The 19201-nt window shown below is 37.3% G+C and overlaps 2 protein-coding genes and 1 long non-coding RNA gene across 6 annotated transcripts; 2 read left to right on the forward strand and 1 right to left on the reverse strand.

Annotated features, from left to right (window-relative positions):
• The first annotated feature begins 391 nt into the window (after positions 1 to 391).
• On the forward strand, positions 392 to 1261 carry LOC149661222 (uncharacterized). 2 transcript variants are annotated; one of them, XR_016368814.1, is made up of 3 exons: positions 392 to 527; positions 645 to 771; positions 847 to 1261. It is a non-coding gene; the product is annotated as an uncharacterized LOC149661222 (long non-coding RNA). The 2 variants fall into 2 exon arrangements; XR_016368815.1 differs by having other exon boundaries at positions 645 to 755.
• A 407-nt stretch (positions 1262 to 1668) lies between these two features.
• On the reverse strand, positions 1669 to 15463 carry BRWD3 (bromodomain and WD repeat-containing protein). Of its 2 annotated transcripts, none has more exons than XM_089842669.1 (24): positions 15265 to 15463; positions 15083 to 15141; positions 14979 to 15008; positions 14801 to 14860; positions 10896 to 11046; positions 10726 to 10830; positions 10504 to 10664; positions 10214 to 10435; positions 10046 to 10146; positions 9915 to 9985; positions 9740 to 9843; positions 9381 to 9674; positions 9151 to 9285; positions 7646 to 8488; positions 6836 to 7065; positions 6587 to 6770; positions 6299 to 6517; positions 5848 to 6229; positions 5385 to 5784; positions 5005 to 5320; positions 4779 to 4931; positions 3763 to 4195; positions 3100 to 3213; positions 1669 to 3016 (listed from the first exon to the last, which is right to left on the reverse strand). In XM_089842669.1, the coding sequence occupies exons 1-24, from the start codon at positions 15311 to 15313 to the stop codon at positions 2133 to 2135; spliced, it is 5700 nt and encodes a 1899-aa protein (XP_089698795.1). In that variant the 5' UTR covers positions 15314 to 15463; the 3' UTR covers positions 1669 to 2132. The 2 variants fall into 2 exon arrangements, with proteins under 2 accessions (XP_089698795.1, XP_089698794.1); XM_089842668.1 differs by having other exon boundaries at positions 3757 to 4195.
• A 216-nt stretch (positions 15464 to 15679) lies between these two features.
• On the forward strand, positions 15680 to 18784 carry LOC149661224 (dehydrodolichyl diphosphate synthase complex subunit DHDDS-like). 2 transcript variants are annotated; one of them, XM_089842674.1, is made up of 7 exons: positions 15680 to 15827; positions 16179 to 16369; positions 16448 to 16590; positions 16661 to 16795; positions 17616 to 17717; positions 17792 to 18014; positions 18489 to 18784. In XM_089842674.1, the coding sequence occupies exons 2-7, from the start codon at positions 16190 to 16192 to the stop codon at positions 18726 to 18728; spliced, it is 1023 nt and encodes a 340-aa protein (XP_089698800.1). In that variant the 5' UTR covers positions 15680 to 15827; positions 16179 to 16189; the 3' UTR covers positions 18729 to 18784. The 2 variants fall into 2 exon arrangements, with proteins under 2 accessions (XP_089698800.1, XP_089698801.1); XM_089842675.1 differs by having other exon boundaries at positions 15681 to 15827; positions 16679 to 16795.
• Positions 18785 to 19201: the final 417 nt, after the last annotated feature.

Raw genomic sequence — 19201 nt, forward strand, 5'->3', positions numbered from 1 at the left:
GAGATCGGATTTGCACACCACACACATGGGCAACTTGTAGACGGTGTTACTTTACACTGGAGAATATGCTTATATTTGACCAAAAAAGCTCCATTTTGCACACCACACAAATAGTTTTCTCGTATACACTTACAAAGGCGATTGTACTTCAGTTCAGTTCTGAGTTCAGTGCGGAACACCACAAATCAGTCAGACCCCTTTTATTTAACGGTACACCGTACAGTGGAGAATATACTTATATTTAACCAAAAAAGATCGGATTTGCACACCCCACACATAGTTTTCTTGTATAGAGTAATGGCACCACCCTCCCTTTGACTGTATTAAACTCTATGGGTAGTTAACATGGAGTGCCACTACTCTATACACGTACAAAGGTGAGACTCCGAGTCCCCTTTCAGTGTATCTGTACAGTGGAGAATATACTTATAATTAACCAAAAGAGATCGGATTTGCACACCACACACATAGTTTTCTTGTATACACTATAATAATAATAATAATGTTTATTAACAGCATGTTAACAGGTAAAAAGAAAGCCAGAGGCTTATAGCGGCCCGACTCAGTTACACACAAATTGAAAATGGGAAAGAAAAAAAAAATTAAAAAATAGTAATAATAATAATAATAATAAATAATAACAGAACAAATGAGAAGAAAAAGAATTAGTGAACGAATTTGTCCAACCGAACCAAGCGAGACCCCTTTTATGTCACAGCGTGGAAACTACAATAATCACCTGATTAGGGAATAAGGTGGATTAAAGCAGAAGTAAATTTACTTCTGATTAAAGTTATCCAAACTAATAATTTTTAGTTGATCTTTGATTTTTTTTTTCCTTTCTAGTAAATGGTCATTTCCAATTTCCCACCGTCATCTGTCAGTCAAGCACATCTGCTATAATTTTAAAACGAAAACTAATTAACATGTAACATAGAAGGAGAACTTCAACTGCGATGTTTTACTACATTACACTGTTTCTTCTCTATTCTTCTCAGCTTATAATTTACACAATAACCGAACATTTTCCTAACATCGGCCCTCTTCTCCAAGTACAGAAGAATCCGTGGTCTAGAGCCGTCTTTGATAACTTTATTCACTTTTCTCACGCGTTTTTATGCATGCTAACATTCTGTCTCCAAACAGACGCGAAATATTTACAAGAATTTTGTAAATTTACGACGCATAAATTTGTAATATCCGTGATAAGTAACTCCCCATTAATATGTGGAGTTTTCGCATCAGCCATTGACATTGATCACTTCTTAAGCGCAAGAAGTTTAAGCATTAAAGTTAGTTAACATTTCAGGGAATTGAAAGTAACGGTGGAGAACTGAAATGTATTTTGTTGCAGGATGCGACTTCCTTGTCTCAAAGACCACCATTTCACTGTACAACAGCCATGCTTCTTTTGCCGATAACAATATTTATCCTTAATTACTTTGAAGGCAACGAGTTCTATAATAAAATCGGGTTCTGTCTTCTTATTGCAATTACAACTCATCATTTAAGAGATGGATTAAGAAGAGGATTATGGATTTTTCCATTCAAATCCACGTCACGCGTTCCCCATTGGTTTTACCTTACTTTTCTGATGTTATTTCCTCACATTTGCTCGTTTTGTAACTCCTTAAGAACACTTAATGTAAAATTGACGCAAACAGTTGATATTGTATGATAAAACGAAAATTATTTTTTAATAATATACATGGTCTTTATTACAAACATCATGAGAAACGCAAAAAATGGTGTGATGATTTCATTAAATATTACAATGACAATTCATATCTCATCTGCAATCATAAAAGTTGGCTGCAATAACTGACACAATTTTTGTTGTAGGTTATGGTTATGTCTTTATAACCCGATGAATTGAAAAAAATTAAAAAAATGCCAATTTTAATTTTGAATTTTTGGACTTGACCAAAATGTGTTTACCGCTTCTTCGCTTCTTCGACACTATCTTAATTTACATAGTTTTTTTTTTATTTCATTCTGAAATTTAAATACACTAAATTGACTATAAAGAATAAAGGAATGAAAATGGATTTGTTTTCAACTTGACTTTGGAATTTAGTAAATTAGTAATATACAACTATTTAAATCATGACGTTAGAAGAATAATTCAAATATCATTCCGAAAAGATAACTCTGGCTCGTTTTGAGCCTTTTCGTTTCCTTATAATAATATCCTCGTTATTGTCATTTTCACCTGTACTGGCACCACTGGAGCCTTCCATGGCGGCTCCTTCAGCGCCGCCGCCATTTCTTTCTTCGTATTCGTAATCACTGTCTTCCTGATACAAGACTGTTCTTTGCCCGCGGTTTCTCGTTTGCATTCGCCCTAATTTAGATGGCGGTTTCAACTCTACCCTGATCATATTGGGATGTAAGGCACTCCGGGTGGCCCGAGTGTTATTTTGAGTCGAAGTTCTGGAAGAACGCCGCGTATTGCCATCCTCGTCCGAGAAGCTTTCCGAGTTTGAAGAAATTTTAGAGTCTGAATTATTCAAAGAACTAGAGGTGACCGAAGAAGCCGAACTTCTGGGTCGTTTTTCAGGGACAGATCTTAATCGAGTCGATTTCCTAGAGGCCAGATTATCGACGCTAGAGTTCGAAGCCTCGGATACCTCAGTTTTTTCAGCGTCACTATGACTACTGGAGCTACTAGATTCGCTACTACCAGTCGGGTTTCTGGAGTTGTTATTTCTTAAACTAAATCTAGTTTCGTGTTTCACTTGGCTGGAATAGTCTTTGCCCTTTCTCTTAACAGTCAATGTCGTTTTTAACTTAGGAGACCTCCCACTTCCACTTCCACCAACACCACTGCCGGAACTGCTGACCTCGGTTTCACTTTCCGTTCGCTTATGATAACTTCTCGGTTTCTTTAAATGAACGTATGGGTCATCGTCTTCTAGTTCTTCCGGATCAATCCCTTCATCAAGTTCCCTGTAATTAACCACAGTTCTTCGCCGTCTGGCTGTATGGCGTATACCTCCATTGGTCATAGAAATAGCTTTGAGAAAAAATCAACGCGCTTTAATTCACAAAAAATCCAACACAAAAAAGAAGAAGAAGAAGAAGAAAAAAAACTCTTACCTCTTCTAATTCTCTTCTTCAACTCAATTTGAGAAGATGTTGACCTTTTAACTTTGTTTCTTAAGTCATCTTGACTTTCAGCTTCGCTACTAGTAGGTTTCTTTTTCTTTGGCACTAAAGCGAACAATAATAATAGTTTTAAGCAAACAATTCAACTACGATATTAAGCAGTGGTGTGCGAGTCCCGTTTTTTCGGTTTCGAGCCGAGTCCGAGTATCGAAACTAATTTCTTATCGAGTATCGAGCCGAGTCTCAAAAATACTTTCGAGTATCGAGTATTTAGATAGGTCAAATTTTGTTTGTTCTTTCGAGTAATTATCGAGTCTCAAATATTGACTTGTCGAGTAGCAATTTTGTAAATTTCTTGAAAATAACGAAGATGTTCAATTATCTAATATCTAACTAGTTCAAAAAGATTGCTAGTGATCAATTAAACATTGAACAGGTGATTTTCAAAATAAATGATCATGAACTCATCGTCTGCTATAGTTGTAAGCCTCGGACTCGAGTATTTGTCGAGTATTTAAGATGTTAAAAAGCTACTCGAATCTGTCTCGAGTATCTCAATGTGTTGTTATCGAGTATCGAGTCGAGTACTCGGCTCGATACTCGAACTTAACAAGTACTTGCACACCCCTGAAATTAAGTCTCTCTTACCAATACCATTTCTAAAGACTCTGGAGCTTGAGCTAGCCGCGGAGGAATCCGAGAGCTGAGCCACAACTCTATGATTTGTTCTCCTCCTGGAAATATTGGACCCAGTGTGTCTTAGAGTAGACTTCAATAACAACGACTTGCGGGATCTAGATGATGAAGTGGCACCATTATGGTGACTGGAGGTGGGCCTCCCATTACGCTGACTTCTTGACGATTGACCATTTCTTTTAGAAACATTCTTGCTATTAGGCGACCAACCAGGCTTCTTTTTCTTAGACAAGGGAAACGTGTCCGCTCCAACCACGGGTCTTCTTCTATTACTAACGTATTGATTGTTTTTTAATTTCTCTTCGTATTTTACAGCCGACCTCCAGTCACTTATAACCCCGCGGATTTGTTCTTCAAACATGGCCGACAATCGTATCGTCATAGAGTATATCTAGAGGATAACATAAATAATAAATAAACGCGTTAAAGGGAGGGTGAAGTAGAAAATCAAGTGATTTTTTATCGATTCTTATACTAATTATAAGACCAGTTTGCATAGTGAAACATTCAGGAAATACCAACTCCGAATGATTTTAAAATTCAAATTAGGTTCAGATTTTAAGGATAATTTTAAAGAAGGACCTCCGACCAATCGCGTAACGCCCTGCCTTTTTATTAACAAAATTCTCGTGGCACGCACCATGTCTCGCGCCACGATTGCCACGTCGCGCGCCTAATTTTATCAAATCTCGTGATAAATTTCATTCAACACGGAACGTGCCACGAGAATTTTGTTAATAAAAAGGCAGAGCGTTACGCGATTGGTCGGAGGTCCTTGTTTAAAATTATCCTTAAAATCTGAACCTAATTTGAAATAATTTTAAAATCATTCGGAGTTGGTATTTCCTGAATGTTTCACTATGCAGACTGGTCTTATAGTTAGTAGGAAAATCGATAAAAAATCACTTGATTTTCTACTTCACCCTCCCTTTAAATACTAAATAATTAACAAACCAAAATAAAATAATTCATACCCTAGATTTCTTGTTTGTGTTATAATTTCTTGAATTTTGGAAGATTAATCGCATATCCTTGCAGAATTCAACTGGACTCCTGTACTGACTGGTTTGCAGTTTTTCCTTGACTGTACTCAAATCCATCGGATGGTCAATGATATCTCGATAATCCTATGAGATATTAGAAAGAAAATTTTTTACATTGATCTAGAAGTTAAAAAGAGTATAAAACCAAACAACATACAGGATAGTCAATGAGACTGACGGGATTCCGAAAAGGTGTCGAATCCTCGCATTCAACAATCAATTCCAAGAAGCTAAGGCAATGTTCTTTCCAAGAGGAAGAAGTATACTGCTGAGTTTCCAGTCTACGCCTTTTATTTTGATTCTCGATGGAATTTCTTGACCTTTTTCTACTAGATCTTCTTTCAGCCATTTCTTCAGCCGCGTAACTTCCACCACCCGAAGTGGTAGCCTCAGAATCTGACTCTGTTGAACGAGACTGACGATGCTCCATAATTTGAGTGTATAACTCCATGATATCGTCACATTTACAGTCTCTGTATTAAAAAATTATTAATTAAGTCCGTTTTTTCCGATAAAAAGAAACCAAAACACACTTACAAAATGTAACTCTGAAGAATCTCATTAACAAGTCGAGCTTGTTTAATTATTTCGCACCTTGGTTCGTTAAACTTTTTCGCATTTTGTTCAATAAACTGTATATCAAACTTAACGGCGGCTAACCTTCTATAGTACCTATTTTGCAGTCTAGCTTTTATCATACTGAGATCAACTGGAAACTCGATAATCATGGCGTAATTCGGATAAACATTGAGGTCAACCGGGGAGGCGAAAAGTTTTCCAAAGGGAAGCTTCATCACGATATCAATGCCTTTAACTAATCTCTCTGTTTCCTCATCTCTACCGTGTCTCGGCCATTCGTCATCATCTGGAACATACATCATGCTCAACTGCTCTTCCCTAGTAACTTCCACGCTTCCACCGATAACGGTAGGGAACCCTAGAGAGCCATTTAGTTACAACAGTGTTATAATTAAAAAAATTTTATTTCAAAGAGACTTACTCTCTTCATCTACAGGATCAAAATCCCAAGGACTCATTTTTTCAATTTCTCCGTTGTCCCACAAACAAGAGAAACATTGAAACATGGAATCGGGAAAATCAACGTGCAAAGGAGTTTGTTCCTCTATTCTACCCAACCACCAAGCATTATCGATCAGAGACCTAAATCGATCTCCAGCCTTCCAATTATGAGCTACAGCTTGGCTATAAACCTGGCGTAATACCATGAAGTCAATGACATCCGGCATATCGTGGTAACGAATAACAAATTCGTCAGTGTTAGACTGTTCCGAAGAAGGATCAATTATGGAAACAGTCAGGCAACAAAGACGAGGTGGGCAAATTTCGTAGTTTATATTAGTTATCTTTAATATCTCTTGTTCCTGTTTAGATAAGATAAAGAATGATTAAATAAACAGATTAAACAATAATTAATTAACAAACATTCGTACTCTGAGGTTTAGCAGTTTCCAAGGCTGATTTTTCATGTTAATATCATAAGCTTTTGATCTTTTCACCGCTTGAGCGTAAAGTTGATGTCCCTGCCTAAAATAAACTACTTCGTCGCCAATTTGAGGTACATACGGAGCTCTATGAGGTACAACGCCAGTTAACCATTCTGGAGGACGGTATTCCGGAGGTAGTTCATTTGGTATTCCATTAGATGACCTCTGTTTAAAAATTATAGCTTTAAAAAACTAAAACCGAGACTATCATCATTCAAAACTAGTGCCACTCACGCTCTGAGCCGCTTTTCTGGCTTCTCTTCGACTCCTTTGCCTGTGCCCTTCGTTTTCTGTTCTTGACCTTTCCTCTTCTTCACTGGATCTTCCTTTCTTTCTGTAACTGGATCTATGAGGTTTGGGAGATGATTCTATACTAACACCCGCTTCGGCAGTCCAATCAGAATAGTCTCCAGAATCACTAATTTGACGCGATTTAAATGAATTATTATTAATTAATTAAAATAAAATTTCACGTTCCATTACCTTTCACTATTCTCGGAACTATCATCCCAAGGTTCTCCATTATCAGGGCTGGTGGAACTATCAGTTGTACTAAGACTAATTTCATCCGGATCTTCATAGTCTTCCCCAAAAACGTGACTTCTTCCGTTAGTTTTGGGGCCGGTATTTCTTTTTGACCTTCTTCTATCGGGTTCTGTCTTTTTCTTTCTCTGTTTAGATTGTTCCGCGGATTTTTTATACATATGCGAAAGCTACGAAATAAAGTGATAAATATAAGCACTCCGCTTCAATTAAATTCCTCTTAAAGGGAGGGTGAAGTAGAAAATCAAGTGATTTTTTATCGATTCTTCTACTAATTATAAGACCAGTCTGCATAGTGAAACATTTACACCAGGAAATACCAACTCAGAATGATTTTAAAATTCAAATTAGGTTCAGATTTTAGGGATAACTTGAAATAAGCCCCTCCGACCAATCGCGTAACGCCCTGCCTTTTAATTAACAAAATTCTCGTGTCACACTCCATGTCTCGCGCCACGATTATCACGTCGCGCGCCTAATTTTATCAAATCTCGTGATAAATTTTATTCAACACGGAACGTGCCACGAGTATTTTGTTAATAAAAAGGCAGGGCGTTACGCGATTGGTCGGCAGTCCTTCTTTAAAATTATCCTTAAAATCTGAACCTAATTTGAATTTTAAAATCATTCGGAGTTGGTATTTCCTGAATGTTTCACTATGCAGACTGGTCTTATAATTAGTAGAAGAATCGATAAAAAATCACTTGATTTTCCACTTCACCCTCCCTTTAAAGCTGTTTGTTTACTAACTTCTCTCGACTCTTGAATAGCCCTTTTTTTCTTTTCTCTATTATAATGGGCCAGTTCTTGATCCCCTAGTATTTGCCTTCTCAACTGATTTTGTTTTAAGGAGGCCGGGTTAAAGGTTTTAACCACGAGTCTCTTCATCCAAACGGGAGTTTCAGCTTGAACTCCCCCTCCCCTCGATTGCCAGTTACCCAATGATTGTCTAACTCCTTCTATGTCACCGTCCCGTCTCATACCAACCCTACTGTGACCCGGGCTATGTCCCGACTGAAGTCTGTGACCAGATGGTCTGGGAGAGAGTGGCCCCCTCTCCGAATTATTACCATTCGCGGAGGCGGCGGCGGCGATACCATTCTCTCTCGGACTGACGCTTCCTTGAGGCGGCGGTATGGCTCCTTGTTCTTGTTGAAGCCGGACTATCATGTCATCGATAGTTGGACGGTGATTATCGCCATCTTGGGCCCTAACAGGCTCCAAGATTTCAGTATCACCGTCGGCAAAGACAGCGATGTAAGGAACGAGTTGGGAGTCGAGACAATTCTCCCTACCAGGAACTAATCTTTGAAGATGAGGGGGATAGGGGTTGCCGTCAATATCGACCAAAAAAGGAGGGGGCATCAAATGAGGAGCGCATTGAGTTTGTTCATCCAAAACGTGATGATTGGAATCCCGAATTAAAGGGCGATAATCAGTATGGAAGTATTGCTCTTCAGGAACCTTCTTGTAGTTTTCGTTGGTACCGAATCCAAAAATACTGAGATGACCGTGAGAATCTGTCGAGGCAAAAATCATGCCGTCCGGAGAGAATTTGCAATCAAAGACCGCGCCGTGTCCTTGACCTTCAATCTAAAATTGATAAAAAAATCGATATTTACAAAATAAATACATCAGAATTAAGTAAGCATTGGCGAATACTCGAGTAACACGAATAACTCGATCGAATATCGAGACGAATAACCGTCTCGATATTCGATAAGCCCCATTTCGGGTATTCGAATGAATATCGAATAGTGAATTTTACTATTCGATTAACTATTCGTTAAATATTCGATTAACTATTCGCTAAATATTCGATTAACTATTGGTTAAATATTCGACTAACTATTGGTTAAATATTCGACTAACTATTCGTTAAATATTCGATTAACTATTCGAGAAAACAAAAATATTAACCCTAAAAATGTTTTAAAAAAGTAATGGCAGTTACACTTTTTAATGTATAAGTTTCTATGGGGAAACAGGCCTGAAGTGCTACTACTCTATAGCGCATCTAAATTCTAAATATAATTTAAATTGATTTTAATTAATCCTTCTATTTCTGACTATTCGATAACTATTCGATAAGGGCAATTTTAAGTTAAGCCTAATTATTCGATATTCGGTTCCCAAACAACTATTCGTCTCGGTATTCGATAAGAAACTTTTTCACCACTCGATATTCGTCTCGACAGTCAAAAACTGGTATTCGCCCATGCTAAGAATTAAGTAAATACAAATAGTATACTTACAACATTGAAGAAGCTCTTAATGATAATTCCAGCGATGGCGTCCCATAGAATAATCCTTCCATCATGTCCTCCACTTAAGAGAATTCGAGGATCAGCTGGATTGGCTTCTAAGACAAATATTTCATCTTCATGACCCTGGAGAAATAAAAAAAACGAAAAAGAAAAGTCAAAGATGAGTGACAAAACTTTCAATGCCAAAAAAAAAACGAGATGGGGAAACTCCATCTTACCACAAGCACGTGAATTAAATGACCAGTGTAAGAATCCCACACTTTTATAGAATGGTCATTAACAGCTGTGAAAACCACGGAATCGTCAGAACTCCATCCAACCATGGTCACTTTCAACTTCTGCTTCGTTTCATCATCTCCTTCCGTTGGAGCTCCCGGTAATTTTGAAGACATTTTGAGTGGAATTGTTGACCATTTTTGTCTAGTATACTCCCAAATCATAGCTGTACCATCTTTACTGCCAGTAATAAATCTACAACTGTTACTACTAAATTGAAGACTGTCCACACGATCCTATAAAATAAACGGATTAAATCTGGAAACTTATTAATAATCAAGTATTCAAGTTACAAACTCACGGTGTGTAATTCAAGTTCGCAAATTTTTTCTGGACCATTAACACCTAAAATATTGTATACCCGTACATGATGATCCGTACTACCAGTTGCGAGAAAAATACCACCTAGAACCCCCAAAAATGTATTAGGTCTTCATTCATGTAATGTAACCGCAGTTTTCCATTATTGTTTATACCAGGACTAAAAGATGAGCAAACCATCTGTGCACCAGCGCGATTTCGTTCGGTAAACTTTAAAGGCTTAGGACTAAAAAAGAATGGGTTAATTTGAAGATGAAACGCTAATCAAATTTATCTTAGTTCTCACTTAAAACTAGTGGAGCGTATACTCCATTGCCAAAAGCAGACGCAACCATCATTTCCTGTTGAAATAAGATATCGTTTGTCTCCTCTGGCGTAAGGACAGAACTGTTCAAATAATTAGTTGAGTACTTTGTGTTAATTTAGTTACGTCAATTAATGTAAGGGTGTTAACCTGTAAGGAAGTGACGATTCCAGTATGGCCCACTAGAACGGCAACGGGGGCTAAACTTTTAACACACCAAACTCTAATTATTTTATCACAACTGCCAGCGGCTAAGAGTGTGTTTTCGTAGTTGATAGCCATATCCGTGATCTCCGCCGAGTGTCCGCGAAGAGTCGAAAGAAGTCTACCATCTTTGGCGCTCCAAATTTTGACTAGGAGATCATCAGCACCCTTTACAAAATCATTAACCCGCAGTTTAGAAGAAATTCCAATTACAGTAGTTAACGCGAAACATTTACAGTGAATATGTATTGTCCCGTTCTGTCAAACATAACGCAATAGACTGAAGATAAATGGCCCAGAAGCCTACGGTACATCTGTTGACGACCGTAAAACTTTGTAGATAGGGTGTGAGATCGACGAGAGAAGCCCGTTTGCTCTCTGGCAACAAGAACTTGGGCTAGATAGAGACAATAATTAATACGTTATCCTGAACCGATCCGTTTCAAAGAATATCTTACTAATATTGGGAGGATAGCCATTTTGAGAACTAAGGGGAGGTTGAATTGGGATTCCATGACGTTGCGTTGACAAGGATCTTAAAGTTATTGAAGGTTTTTGGAAGTCTAAATACAGTAAGAACGTATTTAGCTCCATAACTTTCGATTTCGTTAGCGTGTCGGTAATTCACCTTCTTTCTTTCTTAGCAAAGATTGCCTACCAGCTCCTAACAATGATTGAATTCCCGCAACATTTGGTGGTATTTCTCTATCCAATACTGGACCAATGTTTGAACATATTTTTAATAAATGATTGGGGCTGATATGTGGGCAGCTCCTTTCCTACATTGGTTTAAGAACAAGTTACGTAAAAAAATTACGCATTAGCTTGGTGTGGTGAGGGCGCGTTAGTTTCGTATGTGCTAATGTAGTAACAGTATTCACGTTTTCTAACTCGCTAAGGTAATATTCGAGATGGGCCAACAGTTGGCGTAAATTAAGTTCTTAACACTCAGATTTTCATGTATGAAATCGTATAGAATCTGGTCTCGTAAAAACTTATCCATCTCAAATAATTAAGGCGAACAAATACAAAATGTGCTCTTAGCATTTTAATAATTCAGGGTGGAAGAGATCCTGTGCTTATTTCCGGCCCTGTTCCCTATGCTTAGACAGGGCACAAGACACTGTCCAATAACATTTTAAAATTTCCAATAACAGGGGCCGAGTAATTAAGCAAAATGTTCAAAAACATACCCCCTCCATAGGAATAGCATAACACCCAAATTTGGAGGCTCATAACTCTGGTTCTTCTAGAGATACAGGGAAGCCCTTTGAGTATGTTTAAGTCCTATTTGCCCCCCATCCAACCATACCAAAAACTTAGGGCTACGACAAACAGAGGCCGAGTAATAAGAGCTTTGAAAATATAGGATTTTCTAGGAATTATAGGACCTCTGGGGGCCCTGGCATTGCATTGGGAGAAGCATATATTATGTTTACTTCGTATTTAGTTTAAATATAATTTAAGTAAAGACTGAAGGGAGTTGTCTATCCATGCTATATTCTTTAATAGCCTAATACCATGGATAAAGAATGCGCGTGAGGAAATTTGTTTACACGCTATAGGATCGGCAACTCCCTATCTCGAACGACAGCTTATTCTGTATATACTCTGTTACAACATCGGTTGTCAGCACGCGTAAAGCTAGGTCTCTATGTAACGTAGCTTTGTACGTGCTGCCAAGAGACAAAAAACTTCTATACTAAATTGTATAGAATATGTTCTCCTAAAAATTTATCAATGTCAAATAATTAAGGCGAACAAATACAAAATGAGCTTTTAGCATTTTAAGAAGAACACTTATTTAGTACAGGCAAAGGCAGGGCGTTGCGCGCAATATAATAATAATAATAGTAATAAATTTCGTTTCGTCCGACGTTTATGAATTCCACCATTACGATAAATTTATTATTTTTATTAAAAGAAAAAAAAAAATACTGTTATTTGCAAAATTCCGTTAAACTTGTCTCTAACGCAAGGCCTAAATCATCAACTTCTTATAGGGTTTTATGGTCAACTAACAATGTTTCCAAATATATACTCCGCACGGAGGATTCCCGGTATTCGGAAGGCGCACGCGCGGCGGCACCTTTGAGCTTTGAAGTCTGGGCGCCGGCGCGGTGGGGTTTCCCAGCTGCGAGGCTCGCTATACTTCAAGGATGCCGCTTTAACAGTGCAGATACTACATACCAACGGGTTGGGGACCACCTTCAGGAGGGGTTTCCCCAAGAATGTAGCATTCCCCAGACAGGCACAATAGAAGCCGACATTTTGGGAATGCGGAAAAATGGTACCGGAAACAGACGCGATAAAATGCGGAAAGATTACGTAACACTTTCTTTTTAGCTCCATCCACAATTGTATCGTCATGACTGACTTATAATTTAACGCCCAGACCGAACCTTTTTACTTAGGAAGTTGAAATTTCGCAGGGACGTTATTCTTAACTAGTAGATGATCATTAAGAAATATTTTTGTAATCCGCCGCCATCTTGAAAAATGGAGGCCATCCCTACCCTAGTCGCTACTTACGTTAATCGCGTAGTACTTATTAACTTATCTATATCTATATAAATCAAAGTCCTGACTGACTGACTGATAATCAACGCCCAGCCCAAACCACTTGCCCTAGAAGGCTGAAAATTTGCAGGAACCTTACTCATAAGTAGTAGGCGCGTACTAAGAAAGATTTTTCCAATCCGCTGCCATCTTAAAAAATGGCGACCAGAAATGTAAAAAATCTTCTCTATGCAACAGAGTCCGCGCGTTTCAAACGATTTCGCAAGTATTTAGTACACTGGTTTTCTTTGACCTATGGGCGTGTTCGATTTGTTGCCATCTTTTTAAATGGCGGCCAAAAACTTAAAACCCTTCTTTATAGAATAATGTCCGCGTGAAAAGTAATAAAAAATGTCCCGACGGGCTGACGGGCAACGCCGAGTGCCCTCGCTCCTAGGGTGCTACAAAAATGTCAGTCATCAGTAAAATCTACCCACTTTTTATATCATTTTGATGGAAGTTCTTATTACACGCGAGCGACGCCGCGGGTGACAGCTAGTTAAGTATATGATTGTAACTAACATTTAGCCCAATAGACCCGCGACAATTCTGACCAGAGATTTTTTAGAAACTCCGCATTTATACCCGTTTTAGTTGAAAAATGTCTAGTGATAACAATCGTTTGAACTAAGCGATTAAAACCAAATTTCCCATATCGATTAAACTTAATTTCAAACTGCAATACATATAATAACTTCTAATTTCTGGCCCTTTGTGGGTTTGAAAAAGTGTCACCAAGGATTGTGTATAAATGCAGTTTTTTAAGGACTGCGAAAGCAAAACTCGTTTATGTCTAATATCTGGTCCTTTTTTTTTAGGAAATAAATTAGCTCTGGAATTGTCAAACCCAATCGCAACTTACAGTTGGAATGGTCGGGAAATACAATGCAATGTATAAAAGCGCACTATGCTATATATTTACGTTTAATCCGCGTGAAACTACCTGATAATTATAAAAAACTCCAGGTATTTCATTGTGATAATTTTAACCTTAGGTTTAGCGAGACAAAAAGTAGGCACAAAAGGTTTTTTGAAAAATCACGTGACCTTAATTTGAGACACTACCTTTTCTGCCTTTGCTAGTACTGTAAAGTTAGGTTGTTAAAACGTGTACCCCCTTGGTCGCCAAATCTTGGGTCTAACTCGCAAAAAATTATCCACCTCGTAATGTTAAGCTCCTTAGAGATTAGCATTACGAATCTACGATTTCGGATTGAGTATCAATGGAAAATTCCTGACGGAATTTTATCAATAAGCTGTGGTCCGAGATAGGGAGTTGCCTATCCTGTAGAGTGAAAACTATTTCCTCACGCGCATTCTTTATCCATGCTAATACCGTTGCCTACGTTAATCGAGGCCTGTGCGCGGCGCCGATTTTTATTTTTATTTTGGCAATTTAAGTTGCCAAATTCTCTCACCTGGACCTAAATAAATTGAAATGTTCATTTTCTCGCGCTTAGAATGTTATATACTCATTTTCGCGCGCGTTTCGGTCCTGCTATTAATGAAATCTCACGGTAAAATAAGAAGTCTCATTTCTTAAAAAGTCGCCCCTTCGAAACTATCGCGCACAGGCCTTGATTAACGTAGGCAACGCTAATACAGTCAAGGGAAGCTACTGCCACTTCCCGACAAAACGGGGGATGACACTATAGTATCGGGCAAGAAATCTGCCTCAGCCAATGACATCTCAATAGGCGTGGCTTAGGCATTAAGGCGGAATCTTTTCAGAAATCGATTCCCTACACCTAAGGGGGCGCAAACATATTTTCCCCCACAAAAATAGCACTTAATTCACAAAAATTAATCGAAATTAAATTAAATAACAACTAATTAAATATAACCATTGAAATTAAGTAATTAAAACGAGTAAATAAGCGAAACTTGGAATTTTTGTAATAAACAATGTATTAAACTAATTTAATTGACATTAGTTAAATTTAATTAAGTTAATTAAAATTAAATTTTACTTACCAGATCACTGAAAGTTCTATCATGCTCATTTCCCAGCCAATCAAGGCGTTTGGGCATTAACTATTATTTTAAAAATAATTAGAGTTAATAAATTAGTAACTAATTTGATAAGTCAATGTTTTGGATGTCAAAATCTAACCACGTGGATTACACGAGGGTGAAAGTTTGAACAACTAACCTTAAAGTTTTCAATCTCATTCCGTAAAACCTGAAACACCAAAGCCTTTGTGTTATTTTGAAAAAACAGCGAAAAGGTAATGCAAACTTCGAAATGAGACTTACCTCGGCGCTTTTGTGGCACGGGCCACTTTCTAAAAATTTCGCAATTAAAAAGTACAATTCTGAAAAGAAATTAAAAAGTTAAAACCTAAATTTTAGTCTACAAAATCATCGAGTCCCGTAGGCCTAACGTAAAGAATAGGGGCCATAAAAGAATCGTTATGATGCTCAAAAATGATACTAACCCGCTTCGATGGACGAAGAACTCCTCGTTGGGGAGTTTTTCCCAGGCATTTTGGTCTTTCAATGGACAAAATTAGCTAATTTAAAACGATTTCTTAAATATCGTAACATAATTAATTTCATGTTTTACAGAGAGACTCGACCTCTTCATCAGCCTGCGATAGAAAATTTTTCGCGTACGACATTGAACGCCCGATATTTTCGATAAAGGAAGTGAATGCCCGTGCAAAAAGTAGTGCGTTCAAAAATCTCTTCTCTCGAACAAAAATATCACTTTTTAGGTTGTTAATAAAGTTTAGATTTATTCAATACACTATTAAAATGTAATTAAACTATAAATTAACGCTGTTAATATAAAATTAGCGAAAATATGATAATCTTCCGCCATCACACCCTACATGCTTCATAGACACATATTTGCGCCGCCAAAGGCAACTCAAAAACAGGAACAAGCCCTCTAGTATGATGTCATCAAAGGATTCAAAGCCCTCGATCTTTCGGCCATTTTTCGACGAAAACGTCGTTTAACAGCGAAAATCGTTGCATCATCGGAATTAAATCTAAGGTGTGTTAATTTTCTTTGATTTAATTAGTTTAATTTTGCGTATAAGACACAAAATTAACGCAAACATAAGGTATATTTCGTCCATCGCCGGTGAAAATTTAATTCGGCTCAAACGTGTTGGTGTTCGAAAAGTCCATTTTTCCGCGTAATGGGATTTGGAAACCCCCTTTTCCTTCGAAAATAGACTCAGTCCCCTCCTAATTGGTTGAATAGGTCACGTGATTCTAATGCGTGACAAAAGATTTCGATTTTTGAGCGGGAGGGGTTTCACTTTCAGTTTTTGACTGGCACAGAAATTTTATTCTAGATTGTGTCACGCAAATTAATATTTGATATCAATTAAACTTTCAGAATATTAAAATATGTCTTGGTTTCCTGAAGAAAAGAGAACCTGGCTTGAGAAAATATGCATTAAAACATTAAAATTAGGCCCTATTCCAAATCATTTGGCTTTCATTATGGATGGAAATCGTAGATTTGCTAAAAAATTGAATATGAGGCATATACAAGGACATATGTATGGTTTTGAGAAACTAGCTCAGGTTTGGCTTATATTTATTATATTATTTCAATTAAAAATTATATGACTATAAAACAATTCAAATTTGTTTTATATATAGACTTTAGAATGGTGTTTGGATTTAGGAATTACCGAAGTTACGGTCTACGCTTTTAGTATTGAAAATTTCAAAAGATCCAAGGAAGAAGTGGATGCCTTAATGGACCTAGCTAGATCCAAATTTCAAAACCTTTTAGAAGAACAGTTAGTCATTTCTTTTGTTATAAATTAACCGGACTTCAGTTGCATTCCATTTTAAAAGTTAGCTTTGAAGTCCTTCTATTTGTTCCAGAACCAAATTGGATAAATACGGAGTTTGCATAAGAGTTTTCGGTAATATTTCTCTTCTGCCTAAAGACGTACAAAAACTGGTAGCCGATGCTGTGCTATTAACTTCCAAGAACAACAAGTAGGCCTATACAGGGTTCATACAAACCTGGAAAACCGGGAAAAACCTGAAAAAATCAGGGAAATAAATAGTTGACAAAAACCTCAGGGAAATCTCAGGGAAATTTCGAATTTTTAGTAAAATTCAGGGAAATTTGCATCAAACAGGGGCCAAGTAATTGAGCAAAATGTTCGTGAACATTCCCCCCTCCATAGGATTAACATTACCCTAAACTTTGGAGGCTCATAACTCTGGTTATATTAGAGATACGGGGATGTCCTTTGATTATGTTATAGTCCTAATTGCCCCCCATCCAACCATACTAAAAACTTAGGGCTACGACAAACAGGGGCCGAGTAATTGAGCAAAATGTTCGGGAACATTCCCCCCTCCATAGGATTAACATTACACTATACTTTGGAGGCTCATAACTCTGGTTCTATTAGAGATACGGGGGATGTCCTTTGAGCATGTTATAGTCCAATTTGCCCCCCATACAACCATACTAAAAACGTAGGGCTACGACAAACAGGGGCCGAGTAATGAAGCAAAACGTTCGTAAACATACCCCCCTGCATAGGATTAACATTACACTATACTTTGGAGGCTCAGAACTCTGGTTATATTAGAGATACGGGGATGTCCTTTGAGTATGTTATAGTCCTATTTGCCCCCACCCCTCCTTCGTTAACATTTGCTCCAGAGTCCATAGGATACTCCATATACGGGAAAAACCTGGAAATCTCAGGGAAATTTGTTTTCCAAAAGTTGTATGAACCCTGCTATATTCTTTAAATCTCAAAAAAGTTTACGGTTTTAATACGAATTTCTATCTTTTTAGAGCTTTTCTAAATGTTTGTTTAGCCTATACTGCTAGAGAAGAAATGTGCTTAGCAATCCAGGATTTGGCAGTCGGAGTTTCTGAAGGCTTATTAAAATCAGAGTATGATATTGTTATCATTTAAAATTATTATGTTTCACTGTTAATTAATTTAATTTGTGTAATATTTATTTAAGAGACATTTCAGAGGACCTATTAAGCCAATGTTTATTTACTTCCAAATCTCCTGATCCAGACTTATTAGTTAGAACATCGGGAGAAGTTAGACTTAGCGATTACTTACTCTGGCAAAGTGCTTTTTCAGTCCTGGCCTTCTTCAAAGTTTTATGGCCAGAGTTTTCCATTTGGCATCTATTTGCGGCAATCATTTTCTACCAGTTTAATTTTCCTTATGTTCAGGTTAGTTTTTCACTTTTAAACTACTTAGTTTTATTTTGAAGGGGATAATAGAAGAAGGATGACACTCTGTATCCTCTTAATGCTTTAGTTATGTAACGTCATTCTTCCCAGGCTCACTCTTTTTGTTTGCTTTCCCGCTCATCAAACTACAAATGGGCATCGCACCGTAAGGTGAATTCTATAGTTGTTTGGCACTAAATCCCCAGCAATCAACCCACAAACCATGATTGTCTTGACGAGGGACAAAAATCCACAAGCGCATGCGTCTTGCCAAATATTTAAACGCTAATGAGGGAACTATTTATCGCGTACGTGATTCGGTTTAGTAACCTTGCTCTAAATGTTCCGATGTTGGGAAGAGTGACGTTACACTTACCACGCTTTGTGGTACACTTCTCTCGAAGAGAAGTATTATATACTTCTGGTTTTATTTATTAAATTAACTTACTAGGTAACGTTACTTCTCATTTACAGAAAGCCAAATTAAAGTATTTTGATAAATTAAAAGCTGATCAGGAGCAGAGTGACATATTACAAGCGAAAATACAGTGTTCCAGTGAAAATCAACGCATTGATGGAGAAACTGGTGAAATTACCGATGAAATACTTAAAGAATATGTAATTAATCGGAAAAATAGGTGTTCTAAGTTTTTAGTTTCATTAGAAATGAAACGTAGAAAGAATTTAGAAACTATAAGTGCTGCAAATTTATAAAATGTACCTATTTAATATTATTAATAAAGATTATATTATTTAATTAAAAAAGAAAATATTATTTTTTGAGATGTGTGGAATTTATTTTCAACATTTTTTTGTTATATAGTCCTATATTATTTGCTTTCTGCATAGCCAAGCGCCTTTAAATAAAAAAGTAGTTAAAAATTTTAGCCCTTTTCATTAAAAACCAGTTTATGTTTGACAAAAATTAGAGTTAGGCTTAGCAAGTCGCCTTTTGGAACTTTGAAAAATGATATAAAATTAATGGAAAGGTTTCAAAGTAAGTTTTATCAATGACTAGCTGTTACCCGCGGCATCGCTCGCGTGTAATAAGAACTTCCATCAAAAGCATATAAAGACAGGGTAGATTTTACTGATGACAAATATTTTTGCAGCACCCTAGGAGCGAAGGCACTCGGCGTTGCCCGTCAGCCCGTCGGGACATTTTTTATTACTTTTCACGCGGACAT

This window comes from Phalangium opilio, unplaced genomic scaffold, assembly GCF_054372755.1.
Source record: "Phalangium opilio isolate 3A_F unplaced genomic scaffold, DU_Popi_V2 ptg000070l_1, whole genome shotgun sequence".
Taxonomy (NCBI): domain Eukaryota; kingdom Metazoa; phylum Arthropoda; class Arachnida; order Opiliones; family Phalangiidae; genus Phalangium; species Phalangium opilio.

What these genes read in the sequence shown, in the direction of transcription:
- BRWD3 (XM_089842668.1), bottom strand. Translation starts at nt 15,313, where the DNA reads ATGCCTGGGAAAAACTCCCCAACGAGGAGTTCTTCGTCCATCGAAGCG. An exon ending in AGTTCCGAGAATAGTGAAAG is followed by an intron (nt 6,771 to 6,835) that starts GTAATGGAACGT and finishes GCGTCAAATTAG; the next exon opens with TGATTCTGGAGACTATTCTG. An exon ending in GGAAACTGCTAAACCTCAGA is followed by an intron (nt 6,230 to 6,298) that starts GTACGAATGTTT and finishes TTATCTAAACAG; the next exon opens with GAACAAGAGATATTAAAGAT.
- LOC149661224 (XM_089842674.1), top strand. Translation starts at nt 16,190, where the DNA reads ATGTCTTGGTTTCCTGAAGAAAAGAGAACCTGGCTTGAGAAAATATGC. An exon ending in GAAGGCTTATTAAAATCAGA is followed by an intron (nt 17,718 to 17,791) that starts GTATGATATTGT and finishes TATTTATTTAAG; the next exon opens with AGACATTTCAGAGGACCTAT. An exon ending in TTAATTTTCCTTATGTTCAG is followed by an intron (nt 18,015 to 18,488) that starts GTTAGTTTTTCA and finishes TCTCATTTACAG; the next exon opens with AAAGCCAAATTAAAGTATTT.